Genomic DNA, 16,558 nt, shown 5'->3' on the forward strand with positions numbered 1-16,558 from the left:
CTGGAATGGTCTGGGCCAGACCACTGTGATAAAGTGTTTTTATATACTTAGAAAGTGCTTATTTTATTACCTAGTTATTTCTTTGTTGTTTAGAACACTGAGGAGTACTATGTTTATGTTTGAGGGTCTGTCTTGTCATTGTGTATTGTTTGTTTAGTTGTGTCTACCCCTGTGTTTAGAAATGGTGCTGGCCGCCAGGTATATATGTTCATTGCGCTGTCTGGTTTGGTTAGTCTAGTCTGGTCAGGTATGTGTTGCTATGTAGACTGTTTTACTGCTGATTGTTGTCCTCTACCCCATTTAGAGGCTTAGCAGATTCTGTTATGTTGTTAGACTGCTGAATGTTGTCCTCTGCAGATAGAGGCGTAGCAGGTGATATATATATATATATGGAGACTGTTGCTTTTTGACCTCTGCTAATTCAGAGGCTTAGCAGTCCTCCAGGATATTGGAAGCATAAATAAACATATATTGTTAAACCCTCACTCTGTCTCTGCGCTTTCGGGCCAAACCCACATTTTTGACGGCAACCGAGGCTCGGTCCGTCAGTCATATAGATGCCTGTATGGACGGACTTGCGACTTGTGTCTCCAACTTGCTCAATGTGCCAGCTGCCCGTGTGACCGGTTACAAAAATTGGGAGGTGCACCACCAGCCGATACGACACCAAACTGCACCACACACCAGTGGAAATGGCACTTAATTTTTTGGCTTGCGCTGCCATGTGCAAGGACATGAACGGCAGGTATAAGTTACCTATGGGGAACGAATATTGGTGTGTGTGAGAAGGTGAAATCCCCCCTTCTCATCTTTGCACCAAAATGGAGGTGGACTCACATTTCCCTACAAGAGCAGGAGAGACTAGGACTTCCCCCACTACAATGGTTGGGTCCAATTGGCTTGATTTGCCCAATTAAGCCCAGGTGGCAGGTTATTTAAAGGGTGCCTCAACCCAGCCAGGGAGAAGCATTGGAGGAGCATGGAACTATTTGAGATGCATGAGAAAACCCATACCTGGTGTGAGGAAGTGTTAATGGTGTTAAGAATGTGGCCTAGAATGTTGCCTAGTTTTGGCGCCTAGAATGTTGCCTAGTTTTGGTAGTTCCAATTTGCCTAGAATTTGCTTGTTTTATGAGTACTCTGTGTGTTTTTGATTTATGTTTGTTTATTTTGTGTGTGAACATGTTTTGGGGTTGATGTAAAGAATCCCCCTGTAAATAAATAGATTATATATATTTGTATATGAAGCCACCATCTCCTGCATCGTGTTTTTCCACCATCTTCGCCACCAAGTACAGTCGGCCACATCCCAAAAACGTGTCAGTCCCTCACAGTGTGCTCTAGTTAGGCGCAGTACTTTCCATTGCATTGTAGATCGTTTTCTCGACAGTGAGACCTATCGTTTAGGAGAAGACTCCAGCAACTCGTACACACACCAAGGCCAAGCATAAAAGGCCTTGGTGTTGTGTTTGTGTCACCGCTGGTGCACGCAATGACCAAGCATACCAGCTGAAAATTCAGTGAACTCAGTAACAATGCGATAGATTTTTTTTGTTGGAGCGTGGATGGGAATTGAGAATAAGGCTTTAGTGTACAACTGACTGCTGTGATGAGAGAAGCACACTATGCAGTGGTATGGCATACAGCCTTACACCAGGACAGTTGCATGTTACAATAGATAAAGTGGTGACTTGAAGAAAATCACATTTGGAAAATTGAAAACAAAGTTGTGTCCAAAGTGTGTTTGATATTGGACTCGACTTTTTTTCTGTGTTGAGATATTAGTCGGATATTTTTGTTTACAAGTATGAGCAGGCAGATGTCAGACATGCAGTTTGGGTGTTTAATATTTGGGCAAATAAGACAAGTCACTGAATAAGTTGATGAACAATTCTGAATAAATATTTTGGATGAAATTAAAAGATCTGTGCCCCATGAAAAATGCACAGGACCACAAAGGTAAAAAAAATGTTTAATTTAATTTAAATGTAAATGGGCTTTATTGGCATGATAGGTTTAGGCCTACTCTACATTGCCAACGCGTCATTGAGTAACATCAAATAACTGATTTATGTAAGAAAAGAGAACATAGCATCTTATGAAGGCAATGACCACAACAGCAGTGTAGTCCATGTGTGTTCATGTGTCTATGGGAAACATCTATTTCGAAATCCTGCAATCTCTTTTTCCACACTTAATAATGTTATCTGTAAACTTTCAATTGATCCCCCCTCCTCATTCTCCAACACACTCCCATTCAAGCAATAAAGCCACAGTTTCGTCATCCAATAACTGAGTACCTTGTCTTCCTCTTCCGCCTCTCTGTTCCAATCCTATAGGTTTTAGTTTAGTCCGGCAGCAGTGGTAAGCATCTTTGACAATAGACCTTGCATTGTGTGCGAACCAACGCCTTTCAACGCAGGTAAGCACTAAGAGATTTTTTGATTTCAATACACTCAGATGATTTTAAAAAGCGTATAGCGTGATATGTTCTTTGTCGTCTTTGTAGGCTAACGTGGCCTATCGGCTAATAGCAAATTCTCCCTAAAGGGATTTAGCTTGCCGAACAAACTTGTCATTTTAGGCAACCTATCGAATCTCAGATTTGTTTATATTTGCCACTTTAAGATCCCAGTTATCTGCTATTAGGATGTAACCTTTTGCAAGCACTGTTATCCTACTTCCGCGTTGGCTCTTCCGTCGTCTGGATCTGCTGATTTTTCTTAGAGTAGGGATTCCAAGTTGATGCGGCGTCTTTTCATTGCGTAGAATTTCACCTTTAAGAAACCCTCAACAAAATGAATATCCAAATAATAGGATGGACTAATTACATCCTGCAAACCCTTTTCGTGACCTCAGAAAATGTTTTTCCGAACGAGTTTAATGTAGGGTGCGGGATTTCATTATATTAGCCTGCAGTTTTTGTCAAATTCAGCGAATTATTACTCATGGTCATCTTGCTGCCCGTCGGTATTCATACACACTTCTGACCGGCATCAAGTTATCATACACTTTTTTTTTTCTTTGGTCGCTGCTAAATATACGGACGCTATTTCGAGAATTCCTAATTAAAACCCCACCCCATCTCTAAACCATATTGGCCTTAGACGATGAGGTTTTGCTTCACATCTTTACATGGAAACACAATGCATACACCATTGCGCTTTCATACAAAACTATTACAACAACAATAAGTAGGCTATACAAAGACAGCTGTTTTAGGCGCATTTCAGCGTTCTTTTTGTCGTCTTCCAAAATGCACCCTTAGTGCCCATTCTTTGACTCAACTGCCTTCTGTGAACTATTATTATGCTAGCGCTGATGGATAGAAACAAACTTACATTACAATATCATCCTAAAAGGTCTGTGATAAACATAACAAATACGTGGTGCTTCATTAGTTGTAAACCAGGCTACTCTTGCCCGTCTGGGACTAGCGCTAGGTGAAATGAGGCCATGAGGAGTTAACTTGCCCAGGTTTGTGACTAAACCACCTGCTCGGGACTGATCAAATGCTTTTTCAGCTAGTGATACACGTCACAGGGTATGGTCTGTTTGTTTGTTTGAGGCTCGTTGTCCACATAATCACTGGGCAGTCAGCAGGTTGTTGGTTTTCTTTCTCCACTTCACTGGCAGCCTCATCAGCCTTGTCGCGACTTGCATCAATGCATTCCATTTTGGATGGCATCACACACTGTACATAATAGTGGCATTCTGAAATGGCGAAAGTATTCAATATTTTCCTGTCTTAATTTCAATGCAAATTAATCCTAATCTTATTTACACATACCACTGAAGTCATACAATACTGTCTGGCTAGCCGATTATGCTCCATACTTATCAAACTAAAAGGATACATGCAACCCCCCACTTACATCCCCACATTCAAGAGCATTCTCACCTGTCCCTAAACAATGCAACCATCATCCCTCAAAATATTTCTGAACATTTAGAACCTGTTTCTACCTAATGCAACAAGCAGCTATTCAGGTAAATAAACAAAGCTCAGAAAAAAGCCCAGGATCCGTTAAATGTATTATTTAAAGATACATTTCATATACTGCAACCAAAAATTGTTTGTTTATTTATTTAATTATGGTCTAAAGTAAGAACTTCCACAAGGAAAACATATTTAGAACTCAGTTATAGTGAATCATCAAAGACATTATATTTCTATTAGTATTTTTTTTTTTCCATATGTGAACATGAGAGAAGTACAATGTCCCCGTGTAAGGTGTAAGGTTGACTGCCAACCTCACCCAGTGTGTGGAATTGCAACACCTCCATAACAACTCAATCTAATTTGGTGAATGAATTCTAGACATTGGCATTATCAGCAAAAAATAAATAAAACAAAGCGATGAGCCTAAAGATAGTTTGCAGGTTGTGTGACTTCATGGCCAGACCTATATACACATTTACTCTCCAATAGCATTGTGAGGCTAAACAATAGGGCTGGACCCGTTGATAATGTAAATGTGGTCTTACAAAAAAAAAGCATTTACAGATTTATTTTTAGGATAGCTAGAAGTGTTTGTTGTAACGGCCCATTCACACATACGCGTTGGGAAAGGCATTTGACAGCACTAGTTCACAGCCTATAAAAACATAACTTATGTTAGGTGAAGGGCAATAATTTTGGATTATTTTGATAGTCATGTAATCTATCAAATATTGGAACAAATAATCAACTTTTCTAGTTAGCAATGGCATGATTAAGCTTTTGATGACCGTTTGAATTGATCCCTCTTTAAAACATTTAAATAATCGTCTCCCTGTCAATTAATGATTTTCTGTTTTACAGTAACAATGAATGTGGAGCACGAAACGACACTGCTTGTGGAAGAGATTCGTCGCCTTGGCACTGAGGGTAAGAGTTCCACAGCTTTGTATGAACTTTGTTCAGTCCATGTGTGTACATCACTCAAGACTTTGTTTTGAGTGCATGAACTCAAGATGACTTAAGAGTCTTGTGGTGTAACTCATGATGTTTTTGTTACCTCTCTCTTGAAAATGTCATACGCATGTTGAATGGAGTGCATAATGCTAAGTTTCCCATTTAGCTTGAGGCGCAAGAATCTTGTATGCTCAATCTGGATTTGGGGAAGTTATATTCAGACATTACAGCTACATTGTTATGTAGTTCATCAGGGCTGTCCGATTCCATGAGCCTGTTCACACCTGGTATTAACATGTGTCATAGGTGATCTGATCACATGTGGACAGATCTGTGACAGCTCTATGATTCATCTGGTCAGCAATGGGACTTGGTGTGAATTTCATGCTGATTTGCAGAGTCCACTGGATATGCAAAGTTCAAAGTTCACTACCCTTTGATTTGTTGCTCACAGCACTTATGGGCATTGTTGCTTTCTACATGTGTTGCTTGGAATGTCACACGTAGTCTGACAGAATATTGCACCATAATAATTAGGATCGTGATTAAAGAGACCCCACTGCAAATACATACACTACACACTGCTTGGTGTCTGTTAGATTTCTGACAAGTTGATGGTGCCAGCAGGTACAGAGCTGTGCAGTGAGTAAATCTCACCTGACCCTGGCACTAACCCTGGCACTGACCCTGGCACTGACCCTGGCACTGACCCTGGCACTGACCCTGGCACTGACCCTGGCACTGACCCTGGCACTGACCCTGGCACTGACCCTGGCACTAACCCTGGCACTGAGCCTGGCACTGAGCCTGGCACTAACCCTGGCACTCACCCTGGCACTAACCCTGGCACCTGAAGAGATGTGCTGGTGACAGGCGGTAGCACCCTTGAGTTATATATATATATATATATATATATACAGTGGGGAAAATAAGTATTTGAACCCCTGCCGATTTCACAAGTTTGGCCACTTGTGTGATCTATAATTGTAATGGTAGGTGTATTTTAACAGTGAGAAATAGAATATCAACAAACAAATCCAGAAAACTGCATTTTATAACATTTATGACTTTATTTGTATTTAATGCAGAAAATAAGTATTTGAACCCCCAAGCAAACAGCAAGAATTCTGGCTCCCAATGACCAGTTATGTGCCCAAGAAGCACACAGATTAGTCCTCATTAGGCCTAACAAGGTACACCTGATCTCAACTGGTGACGTGTATAAAAGAAACCTGTCCAAAGAATCATACTTCACACCTTCAACCTCACCACCATGGGCAAGACCAAAGAGTTGACCAAGGACATCAGAGATAAGATTGTAGACCTGCACAAGGCTGGAATGGGTTACAAAACCAGCAAGCAGCTTGGTGAGAAGCAGACAACTATTGGTGCGATTATTCGTAAATGGAAGCAACACCAAACAACTGTCAATCGCTCTAGGTCTGGGGCTCCATGCAAGATATCCCCTCGTGCGGTATCGGTGATCATCTGAAAGGTGCAGAATAACCCCAGAACTACACAGGGGGAGCTTGTGAAGGATCTCAAGGCAGCTGGGACCACAGTCACCAAGAAAACCATTGGCAACACACTACGCCGTAATGGTTTGAAGTACTGCAGAACTCGCAAGGTCCCCCTGCTCAAGGAAGCACATGTACAGGGCCGTCTGAAGTTTGCCAATGAACACTTGAATGATTCTAAGGAGGATTGGGAGACAGGATGTGGTCAGATGAGACCAAAATCAAGCTCTTTGGCATCAACTCGACTTGCCGCGTTTGGAGGGGGAAGAATGCTGAATATGACACCATCCCCACCGTCAAGCATGGAGGTGGAAACATTATGCTTTGGGGCTGTTTCTCTGCCAAGGGTACAGGACGACTCCACTGCATCGAGGGGACACTGGATGGGGCCATGTAATGTGGAATATTGGGCTTGAACCTCATTCCCTCATTCCCTCCCATTGAAAACGCAACCTTAAGGATTTGGAGAGGATCTGCAAAGAGGAGTGGACCAAAATCCCTCCTGAGATGTGTGTAAACCTGGTGACCAACTACAAGAAAAGTCTGACGTCTGTGCTTGCCAACAAGGGTTATTCCACCAAGTACTAAGTCATGTTTTGCTAGGGGTTCAAATACTTATTTTTTGCATCAAATGCAAATTAAGTCATAAATGTTATAAAATGCAGTTTTCTGGATTTTTTTGTTGATATTCTGTTTCTCACTGTTAAAATACACTATTATAGATCACACATTTCTTTACAAGTGGCCAAACTTGCGAAATCGGCAGGGGTTCAAATACTTATTTTCCCCACTGTATATTGATCTAATATTTTACACATATGCTCTGTGGTCATAGACCATTTTATTTTTTTTAATCCAGTCTTATCTTTTGATAGTCAAGCAGGCAGCATTTGACAACTTGACAAGATCCCACTGCTGCCTCAAGTCAGATTGCCATGGAGAAAATCATTAAGTATGGCTTTCTTTCTTTTTTTTCAGATGCAGATGGGAAGATCAGCGTCAAATTTGGAGTTCTTTTCAATGATGATAAGTGTGCCAACTTGTTTGAAGCCTTGGTGGGGACTTTGAGGGCCGCCAAGAGGAAGAAGATCTTAACATTTCAAGGAGAACTGCTTCTTCAAGGTGTTCATGACAATGTTGATGTTATTCTCCTGTAGGATTGGCAACACAGTATTTTCTTCTGTATTTAACAGAGCTTAACCATTGCCTTGAAACAGTCCATTTGATAATGCTTCAATGTCTCATTTTGATATGGAAATGTCCACCTATTTTTTAAGAAATAATTTTTAGCCACTTGGAAAGACAAAGTATTGTGCAGTTATGTCAGTTACCAAATACTGATTACATTGCTTCTTTATGAGGTTGCTACCTCTTGCAGACTTGATGATTTCAATGGTAATCCTTTTGATATTACCACTAATGTCAAATCAAAGGTTCTCTCTCATATATTGTTATAAAAACAAGAATGACTGTCTTTTGATCTTCATGTTTTTGTCTGTATCATAGTATCAGACCACTGAATTGTACAATCCATCCAAGGATTAATTATCAGGCAGATTTGAGTCACATCCACCACTAATTTAGTTAGGGTATCTTTCATACACGTTTCAGCTTGTTAAAAATAAAATGTATTGTTGTACTTAAATTGGAAATCATTTCTTTGAAGACTGTAGAACACCATAACTATATTTTGTTGTAATACCACCACATCTTTGGGCATCTAACAATTGGTCAGAGGTACAAGGCAGAAATCCAAAATGTGTCTGGAAAAAAGAGCATTTTAAAATTTGTGATGGACAATGAGACTTCCACATTTCTGCACCCATTTACCTAAAAGTTCCTCAATAACTACTTGCGTCATGGCGTATGCCTCATGAAGAATGTGTCATTACCAACTGGACTTGGTATTTATGTTCATGTTTAGATAACGGAGAGGTGAGGTGGTGTCATATTTAATACGTTTATAAGTCATACATTCAGTTGTGTCCTCGTAAAGAGAACTACAGGTTTTGCCATTTCAAGAGGGTGTTTTTTTGTGTAAAATTAGCAAGCCCTCTGAGAGCAGTGCATCATAGGCGCACCTTAAAAACATCCTTAAAGTAAACAATTATTTTTGGGGTGTGGTTCAATTTGGACAAATTGCCACAAAACACATTGATGTATGGAGGTTGTCCTTATTTAAATATCTGAATTTCATTTTGAATGGGTGGTGAACCCAGCATATTGGTTTTAGTAGTGTCATTTGTACCTTATTTAAACATAATTGCATTTGTATGAATGGCCATTTTTCTGTTACCGCTCTGCTTCTGAAGTGAAAACAGAGGAGATTGGCAACGCATACACACCGCTGAGGTTTCTGCCCTAAGGGGAGTATTTGATGTACTAAATGGAGATTCCATTTGTAGTAATACAGTGAGATTTATCTACATCCCCATTTACATTTGAAAAAAAAAAAAAAATAGTGTAGAAGTGACTTACAGATGAAAAGAGCAGATTTTGAATGTCTACGTAAGCGTACAAAGGCCCATCCTGTGCAACCATCTCTTCTGTGTTTCAATGGCACATTATGTTAGCTAATCCTAAATGATAATATTCAAACGGTTAATTCATGCAATTGGGTTTGTGCAGCTGAAAAGCATTGTGTTGTTTTGGGAGGCAATAAAACTGGTCTTTGGGCTACTTGAGTGCAGCTCTGGATTTCGATCATGGCATATGGTGCGATTATAAAATGTGGTATGGTTATAAAAATAATAGCAAAGACCTTCAGAACCTTGTCAGTCTGTTATTCTCGGAAATTAAGGCTATTCCATGCAAAAAATTGCCAATAAATATCTGAGACATCCTTCACAGAACAGTGCAAACTGTATGTAACCAGGATATAAAAAAACAGGAGGTCACGGTGCACAACTGTGCAGGGATAAAATATTAGAATCTTTATTCTCAGAAACAGATGCCTCAGTCACAGGTCCATAAAACCCACTAAACACCTATCTCTTCAACAGTAAAGAGGCTCTGGAATACTGGCCTTTTAAGCAGGGTACACAAAGGCAACGGCCATATCCCAGACTGGGTAATGAAAGGAAAAGATTAAAAAAGGCAAAAGCAAAGAGATACTGAAAGGAAGATGATTAAAAATGATTATGGACATACAAATCTAACTTAATGAGGCACTGAACCAATGAAATGATATACACTCCTTACTATATTATATATCCACCTTAGCCTACCAGGCTACATAGGCTATCTCACAATGTGTATTTGTTGATAAGGACTAGGCTATACTATGAATGCAGGCTAGTAACAATGGGTATTTCTGCTTTTATTTGTACGATTGTGGGTTGCTTTTACTGTACACCTTTTTAAGCATTCACTAAGTTGAATCAGTGAGCGTCAACGTCCTAGGGGTGGAGACTGTTGGATACGTCACCACTAGAGGAAACGCCGCCTGACCATTACAGACTGAGAGCTAAAATGAAAACAAAACGCGGACACGCCTTCTTTGCAATTTACCTTCGTATCTAAATTTGGAGCAAGCCTATCTAGTAACAGTAAGGAACAGTGATCAGTAATCACCATCGGGCGAAAAGCAGGTGGAAACCGTGCACTTGTCAGACTGTATCCGATCGACTGTGGAAATGTTTGTCAACACTCACTGATAGGTCGTGCTCATTTGTGACAGGAAGGAACACCATTATGCCCAACCAGAAAACCAACAAAGGGAAGCGAAATAAACGCACTAACAGCAGCGGCGACGAACAAGAAAATGGAACCACTGCATCAGGGGGGGCCCAAGGAGGTGCAACAGCGTTATCAGGAGGAGCAACGGTGGGACCATGCCAAGACAACAGGGGTGGTAAGGAGTAGCCTAGTGTGTTGACTGCTCTGGATGATTAAATGTTGTACGGTTGGGTAAGAAGCCTCGCTTACTTCTAACATGTGTTTAGGCTAATCACGTAGAACGTCTGGTTCCAGGTGTGCAAATGTCACAGTAGCTAGGCCTTCAGCGCAAAAATATTGTGAGGCTTCGTAAATGTTTAGCCTATGTTTGTAGTCAGTTCTGAATGCTAACGTACTAACTCACGGGCAGATAAACAGTGTATAGCCTACCTGGGGGAAAAATAGCTTAACACAGATTGTTATAAAAAAAAAACACTTTTTTAGTTTAGGTAGCCTAGTTGACCCGAGTGTTCAACCCAAACCAATGACTGTAAAAACAGTCATTGACCCAAACTATACTGGGTAGGCTTAGGAAAAACAAACTCTGGACCAGGCCTTTCCCAAATCTGTTAAAAAAAAAACAACAACAACATTTCCTTTAAGTTGGAGCAATAGTGTCTTTGAATAAATACTGTGTGTAGAATTTCTGTTGCTTAGCTTTCAGAAGTTGCCACTTCAGGTGTAGGCGGTTGTTGTTTTCTAGGGTTAAATACTTACTGTCAGACGTTGAGGTTGTACAGCCACTACATACATCAGCCCCACACCATCACCAAGTACCCACAACCCCCTTGTGCAGTAAGGAAAGATGGACTGATACATTATTACAGACAGTGCATGCAAATCAATGCATTGTACTGTTATTCCCAGGCTTCTTCATCTGTTATTCTTCTTCTTCCAGTAACAGTGGATGCAAAGCGATGCACTGTAGCCTATTGTTATGGTGGCATCTTCTCATTCTTCCAGGGTTACTTCCGCTTGAACTGCTTAAGGCAGAAACTTTGTTCAAACTTTCTAGCGTAGGTCTTGGCACAATACATATGTTATTTTCATTTTTTAAAAATAATTTTTTATTAAGAAAAACTAGTAACTTTCTCTATAATGTCCCTGTCAATATAACTGCATTCTATCTATCTATCTATCTATCTATCTATCTATCTATCTATCTATCTATCTATCTATCCCTTTCCAACTCCTCCTCACACTCTCTATCACTCCATTTTCTCTCCTTCTTACCGTCTTTCCTCTCTTCACTTGTTCTCTTCACCCTGTCTCTTCAATCTTCATCCCATATTCCTTTCTATTACTCTGTCCATCAACTCCCACGGTTTTCTCTTCTTTTTCATTAAGTTCTCTATCCTCCCTTCCATCTTTTTGCCTTTCACTCTATCTATCTATCATTGTAACCATCACCTCGCCCATGTCTTTTCTCCCTTTCCCATGTTCTATCTATCTATTGATCTATATATCTATTTATCTATTGATCTGATCTAATTGATATTTATTTATTGCTTGAGAGTTTCGCTCCCTCTCTCTCAATCTCCTATTCTCTCCTTTCTGGCAATCCAGCCTCCATTACTGCCCTAACCCTAACCATCTCAATTACCCTAGCAACATCCTAGCAACCACTATCATAATGACAACCTAGCAACCACCATAAGAACATGACTAGCAGCACCCTAGCAACCAGCATAGGAGACTCTTTAATTACTATAGCAATGATCATGACTAGCCTAGCAACACCCTAGCAACCACCTCAATTACCCTAGCAACATCCTGGCAACCAATAATTTATGTTTAGCATCTAGGTAGATGGGATGGTGCTCCTGGACTGTAGTGCCACAGATTATCAGTAGGATTTTGATCAGGGCTTTGACTGAGCCATTCTACAATGTACACTTGTTCACTGTTTTTGAGCCACTCCAGTGTTGCTTTTGCCTTGTGCCTTCACAACAGACTGCAACAGGTTTCTTTGTGGTATTGTGTAGATTTTTATTTCTGTTCATCCTCCCTTCAATTCTAAAAAGTTCCCCAGTTCCTGCAGTAGAGAAATATCCCCACAGCAGGTGGTCTAAAAAAAGCTCTATTTTGGTCTCATATGACCATATAAACCTTTCCCATATCTTAGGCAACCTCTAAACATGCTTCAATGTGGATCTTCTATGACAATGTTGTCTTTGCCACCCACCAATAGAGGATTATGGATAGCTCTTTAAGATGGTAAGCCACTGAACTCTGTAGATGTTTTGGGGTGATATGTGGACAGTGGTGGCCTCCATCACCAATTAATATCTTCTTCGGATGCTTGGTTTGGGGGACAGGCTTTTCTACAAAGCATCTGGGTGGAGTCATGCAACTTCCACTTGGCTCATATGGACACATTGGTGCTTAATTGGCCATCAAAACACTTTCTTGGGAGTCTTTTCCTCACTTAAGCGGGTTTAATCACCTTGTCTCTTTAATCTTCATTCCCTGTATTATTTCACAACCTGGTTGATGTCCCTTAGACAGAGTGATTTTTATATCCAGAAGGAGATCTCTACTTTAACCACCCAGCTCAGCTATGGTCAAACAAGTGGCACCTCCATATCATTTGTGAATAATTTGTCATCTGCCTTAATCTGGAACTCAAAAGCACAGGGGTTTGAATACGTATGCAAGTAATATATTTCAGTTCAGTTTATTTATTTATTTTTAACATGAAAATATACATAGCATAAATGTTAACAATAAAAATACTGATTGGGAAATTATGTCTAAGTATCTCTTCTCATTGTGAAATTGGTGCATTACTTACAAATCATTAAAGCAACGGTAAGCAGTCATTTGCCAAAAGATACCAGATAGCATGCTAGCAAGTTTTTATGAGTGCCAACTGTGCTGTTTTTTGTGTTTGCAAGGCTTTGGCATGCCTGTCAGGTGGTTGGCTCACTAGTTTTAGACCAATAAGTACCTTTATTGTTATATCTACTTATATCACTTATGTTAAAACTTAAAAAGGAGCGACAACGACTTTTGAAGTGTCAAATCCTGCATACGTTCATTTGTAAATATGTCGATATGTTGCTCCTAATTATTAATATATTATTGATTAATAGATATTCTTGTGGAAAAATGAAGACATTCTGAGATCAGCTTAAAAGCTCTAGATGAATCCACACAGAATGACCAATCCGTGTTTGAATGTATTCTGTTTAGCAGTTAAAGTTTCATTAATGCAGAATACTGGTAAAAGATTTTGAAGAATGATAAGCATCCAGAAAACAGCATACTGCTCACATTACAAACACTGTAATCAGATGTGCACAGTGAAAAATCCAGTGCTTTCCTTGGAAGCAGTTACATTTATTTGTTAACCCTCTAAAAGGAACACCCTGATTGATACCTGAACATGCAGTTACTAATCACCAGCTTGTATGCTTTGGTTTTCAGAGGCCCCTTGTGCCACCCCTCTTGTCTGCAGTTTTGGAAGAGCCATTAACCTTGAAAAAGATGACTACCAGAAGGTGCTGTGCAACAGTGATGGCTGCCCCTACAGCACCTGGATGCACTTGCAGTGCTTTTACGAGTGGGAGAGCAGCATCCTAGTGCAGTTTAACTCCATAGGCCGGGCTCGGAGCTGGAACGAGAAACAATGCCGTCAGAACATGTGGACTAAGAAGGGTTACGACCTTGCCTTCCGCTTCTGTTCCTGTCGCTGTGGTATGGGTCATCTGAAGAAAGACACAGACTGGTACCAGGTCAGACGCATGCACGACGACAGAAAAAAGAAATTAGTGTTGGAAAAAAGTGTAGGAAAGCCCATCAACTCCTCAGGAGGAGGGGTCCCTGGCGGGGAACCCCCAGAAGACTGCAAAAAATGGAAGCAGCCCATTGGCAATAAGTTGGTCCCTAGAATGCCCAGTCATGATCCATCCCAGCGCCAATTGGTTGACAGACAGAACTCTCTGGAGAGGGCTCATGGAAGCTTGCTTAATAGTGTTGGTAACCTTGGACCTCACTCTCCCAGTGATCTACCAAGTCATTCCCCTCCCTCAGGCTTCTCCTTCTTATCCCCTAGTACTTTTGTGGGACCTCGTAGCTCTCGACACTTGGGTGAGTTCTTGAAGAACGCTATCCACATGGAGAATCACAGAAAGAATGTTGTGACCGGTGGAGTGTCTGGCCGTGGCAGTCACATGGAGCACATAGGTGGGTGTCCGCTGCCACACCTGGCCCCAGGGGACAGTCCTGTACAGTTCCTACGGAGGCTTGACCTGTCTGAGCTGCTTACTCACATCCCCCGCCACAAGCTGAACACTTACCATGTTCGAATGGAAGATGACGCCTATGCTGGACAAGGAGAGGATCTGAGAAAATTCATCCTGTCTGCCCTCAGTGCTTGCCATCGCAATGTGGTGAACTGTGCTCTTTGCCAGCGGACGTTGCCCATCTTTGAGCAGTTCCCACTTGTTGATGGAACCCTTTTTCTCAGCCCCTCCCGACATGAGGAAATTGAATATGATGTCCCATGCCATCTACAAGGTAGTAATACTTGATTTTTTTGTATTCTCTATTTGTTATAAGTCAGGCATCAGCTTTTATAAATGTTGTTTTTGTCACCTTTTAATATCATGTTGACTCACTACTAATGTGAAGTGTTGCAAGTAACTAATAGGAAAGTCATTAATTTGATAAGGTACAGGTAAGGGAATTAATTTGGCTAAAAGTTATATTTAGCAGGTATGGAATAAAGTGGCCCACTGTTAATAATGCAGTGTTTTGCAAATATTGTATATTAACATTGCCAATTATGTTCACTGTCCTTATTAAGTGATAATTACCCAAACAGAATGAATGTCTTCTATGAGGGCTGGAATGAGTCATTGGAATGTGTCATATACAGTCCATTTTCAAAAACGTTAGATATCATTTTTGTGTCATCAAATGTTTTTTTGTTATATTGTGTGACAATCATTTAAATCCGTTAAAGCATTATTCAGGAGACTTCAGGATGATTGTGTATCTGTGAGGTGCGATATTATGCAACAGCTGATAGATAATATACCTTCTTGGTAAAAAAAAGCCTTGTGATCACCTGAATCTAGTGAGGTCTCATGCTGGGTCTATAAGAGTTCCGCTGATGTAATACTCATGGAAGTTGATGATGGTATTGCAGAGGGGAAACCCAAGGTGAAAGACGAGGTATAGAACAGGAGGACTTATTGAGAAAGATGCATTATGCCATCTCTCTGTAATGCAGAATTCATTTGTTTGTTTCGAGTAGAACATTCAAGGTTCCTTATCGCAGTTCACTGCGATATAACACAATGGTACATGACATCAAGTCATGGCTACAAATCGAAGCATTTATCTATTCACGCCTGAAAGGCTGCGAGATCTGTCAGCGCGCGCTCCTGGCCCCGCCTTCCAGGAGCTCTATAATATCATAACGCGCCCTCAGATCTTCCTCTTTTGAAACTTCGCAAGACGGAGTGAACATCTCTGAGTATATCTCAAACGCTTTACCACAGTCAAAAGAGTTTTGTGTGCTTTCGCTCTCTACGGGTTGGTGAGTTATCGGGTTCCTTAACCCTCACTAGCTCAGGGCGCTACGAAATTCATTGGCTTAATTTCATTTTGAAAGTAGTTGCTGCTATCCTTGCTGCCTGGCTGGCTAAGTCTCTGACTAGCCTGCTAGCTTGCTAACAACGTGTTCGTTGCAGATAGTGTGCTTGTGTTTTAACATTCTTCTCTACTTTCAGATTGATAAAAGATGGCCAGACACTACCCCGACTGCGGTCACGTCCGTCCCAAGGGCGACCGCCACCGTCGGTGCGTGACCTGCCTAGGCAGGGACCACGCGGAGGGCGCCTTCTCAGGCGAAGCCCCTGTCTGTCCCATCTGTGCTAGCCTCCCGCTAGCTAAGGCTACCAGGCGCCTTGCGTTCTGGAAGCGCAAGGACGCCGAGGGGACTGCACTAGTTCCATCCGGGGCTGACGCCCCCGTAGGAATGAGTGCGTCTTCAGCCTTGGACTTGGTGAGCGTGAGCAGTCGCTTTGCGGCGGCAGCTCCGCTCCCGGGTCTCTCCCCGTCTCCGCCGCCTGTCAGCCCTGGGGCTGCGGGCAGCGAGGCAGAGGAGCTTCAACCAAGCGGTATCCAGGCAATCCCCCACGATGCGCTCGAGCTGGACATCAGCCTGGATGATGATAGTCTGCTAGACTTCTCCGATGAGCACGGCTCAATCGCGGAAACAATGCAGACGAGCCATGACGTCAGGTTGCGGGTGGAGACACCTCCTACCTCGTCTCGGCTCCTGGGCCAGCAGCTCCACGAGGTTGCGCTGAGAGCAGCCAGCTGCCTCAGGCTCCCTCTCCCTCCCCCTCCCAGTGTGCGGTCCTCGCTGCTGGACGGGGAGTTCTATGCTGGCCCCGCCACGTCAGTTCCCTCC

At 41.7% G+C, this 16,558-nt stretch overlaps 2 protein-coding genes across 4 annotated transcripts in view; both read left to right on the forward strand.

Annotated features, from left to right (window-relative positions):
* Window positions 1–2,267: 2,267 nt before the first annotated feature.
* On the forward strand, window positions 2,268–8,059 carry abracl (ABRA C-terminal like). The gene is made up of 3 exons (XM_012836019.3): window positions 2,268–2,422; window positions 4,805–4,870; window positions 7,393–8,059. Exons 2-3 carry the CDS (start codon window positions 4,810–4,812, stop codon window positions 7,569–7,571), a joined length of 240 nt encoding a protein of 79 aa, XP_012691473.1. The 5' UTR covers window positions 2,268–2,422; window positions 4,805–4,809; the 3' UTR covers window positions 7,572–8,059.
* Window positions 8,060–9,719: 1,660 nt separating this feature from the next.
* Window positions 9,720–16,558, forward strand: part of heca (hdc homolog, cell cycle regulator) — a 32,003-nt gene continuing 25,164 nt past the window's right edge. Inside the window, exons 1-2 of one of the 3 annotated variants that reach the window (XM_012836016.3) lie at window positions 9,720–10,267; window positions 13,561–14,652. In XM_012836016.3, the coding sequence (XP_012691470.2) occupies window positions 10,108–10,267; window positions 13,561–14,652 (1,252 nt within the window). In that variant the 5' untranslated portion in view covers window positions 9,720–10,107. Of the gene's footprint in view, window positions 10,324–13,560; window positions 14,653–16,558 lie in introns of all 3 variants that reach the window. The other 2 variants (XM_031581126.2, XM_031581127.1) reach the window with 2 other exon arrangements.

This window comes from Clupea harengus, chromosome 15 (assembly GCF_900700415.2).
Source record: "Clupea harengus chromosome 15, Ch_v2.0.2, whole genome shotgun sequence".
Taxonomy (NCBI): domain Eukaryota; kingdom Metazoa; phylum Chordata; class Actinopteri; order Clupeiformes; family Clupeidae; genus Clupea; species Clupea harengus.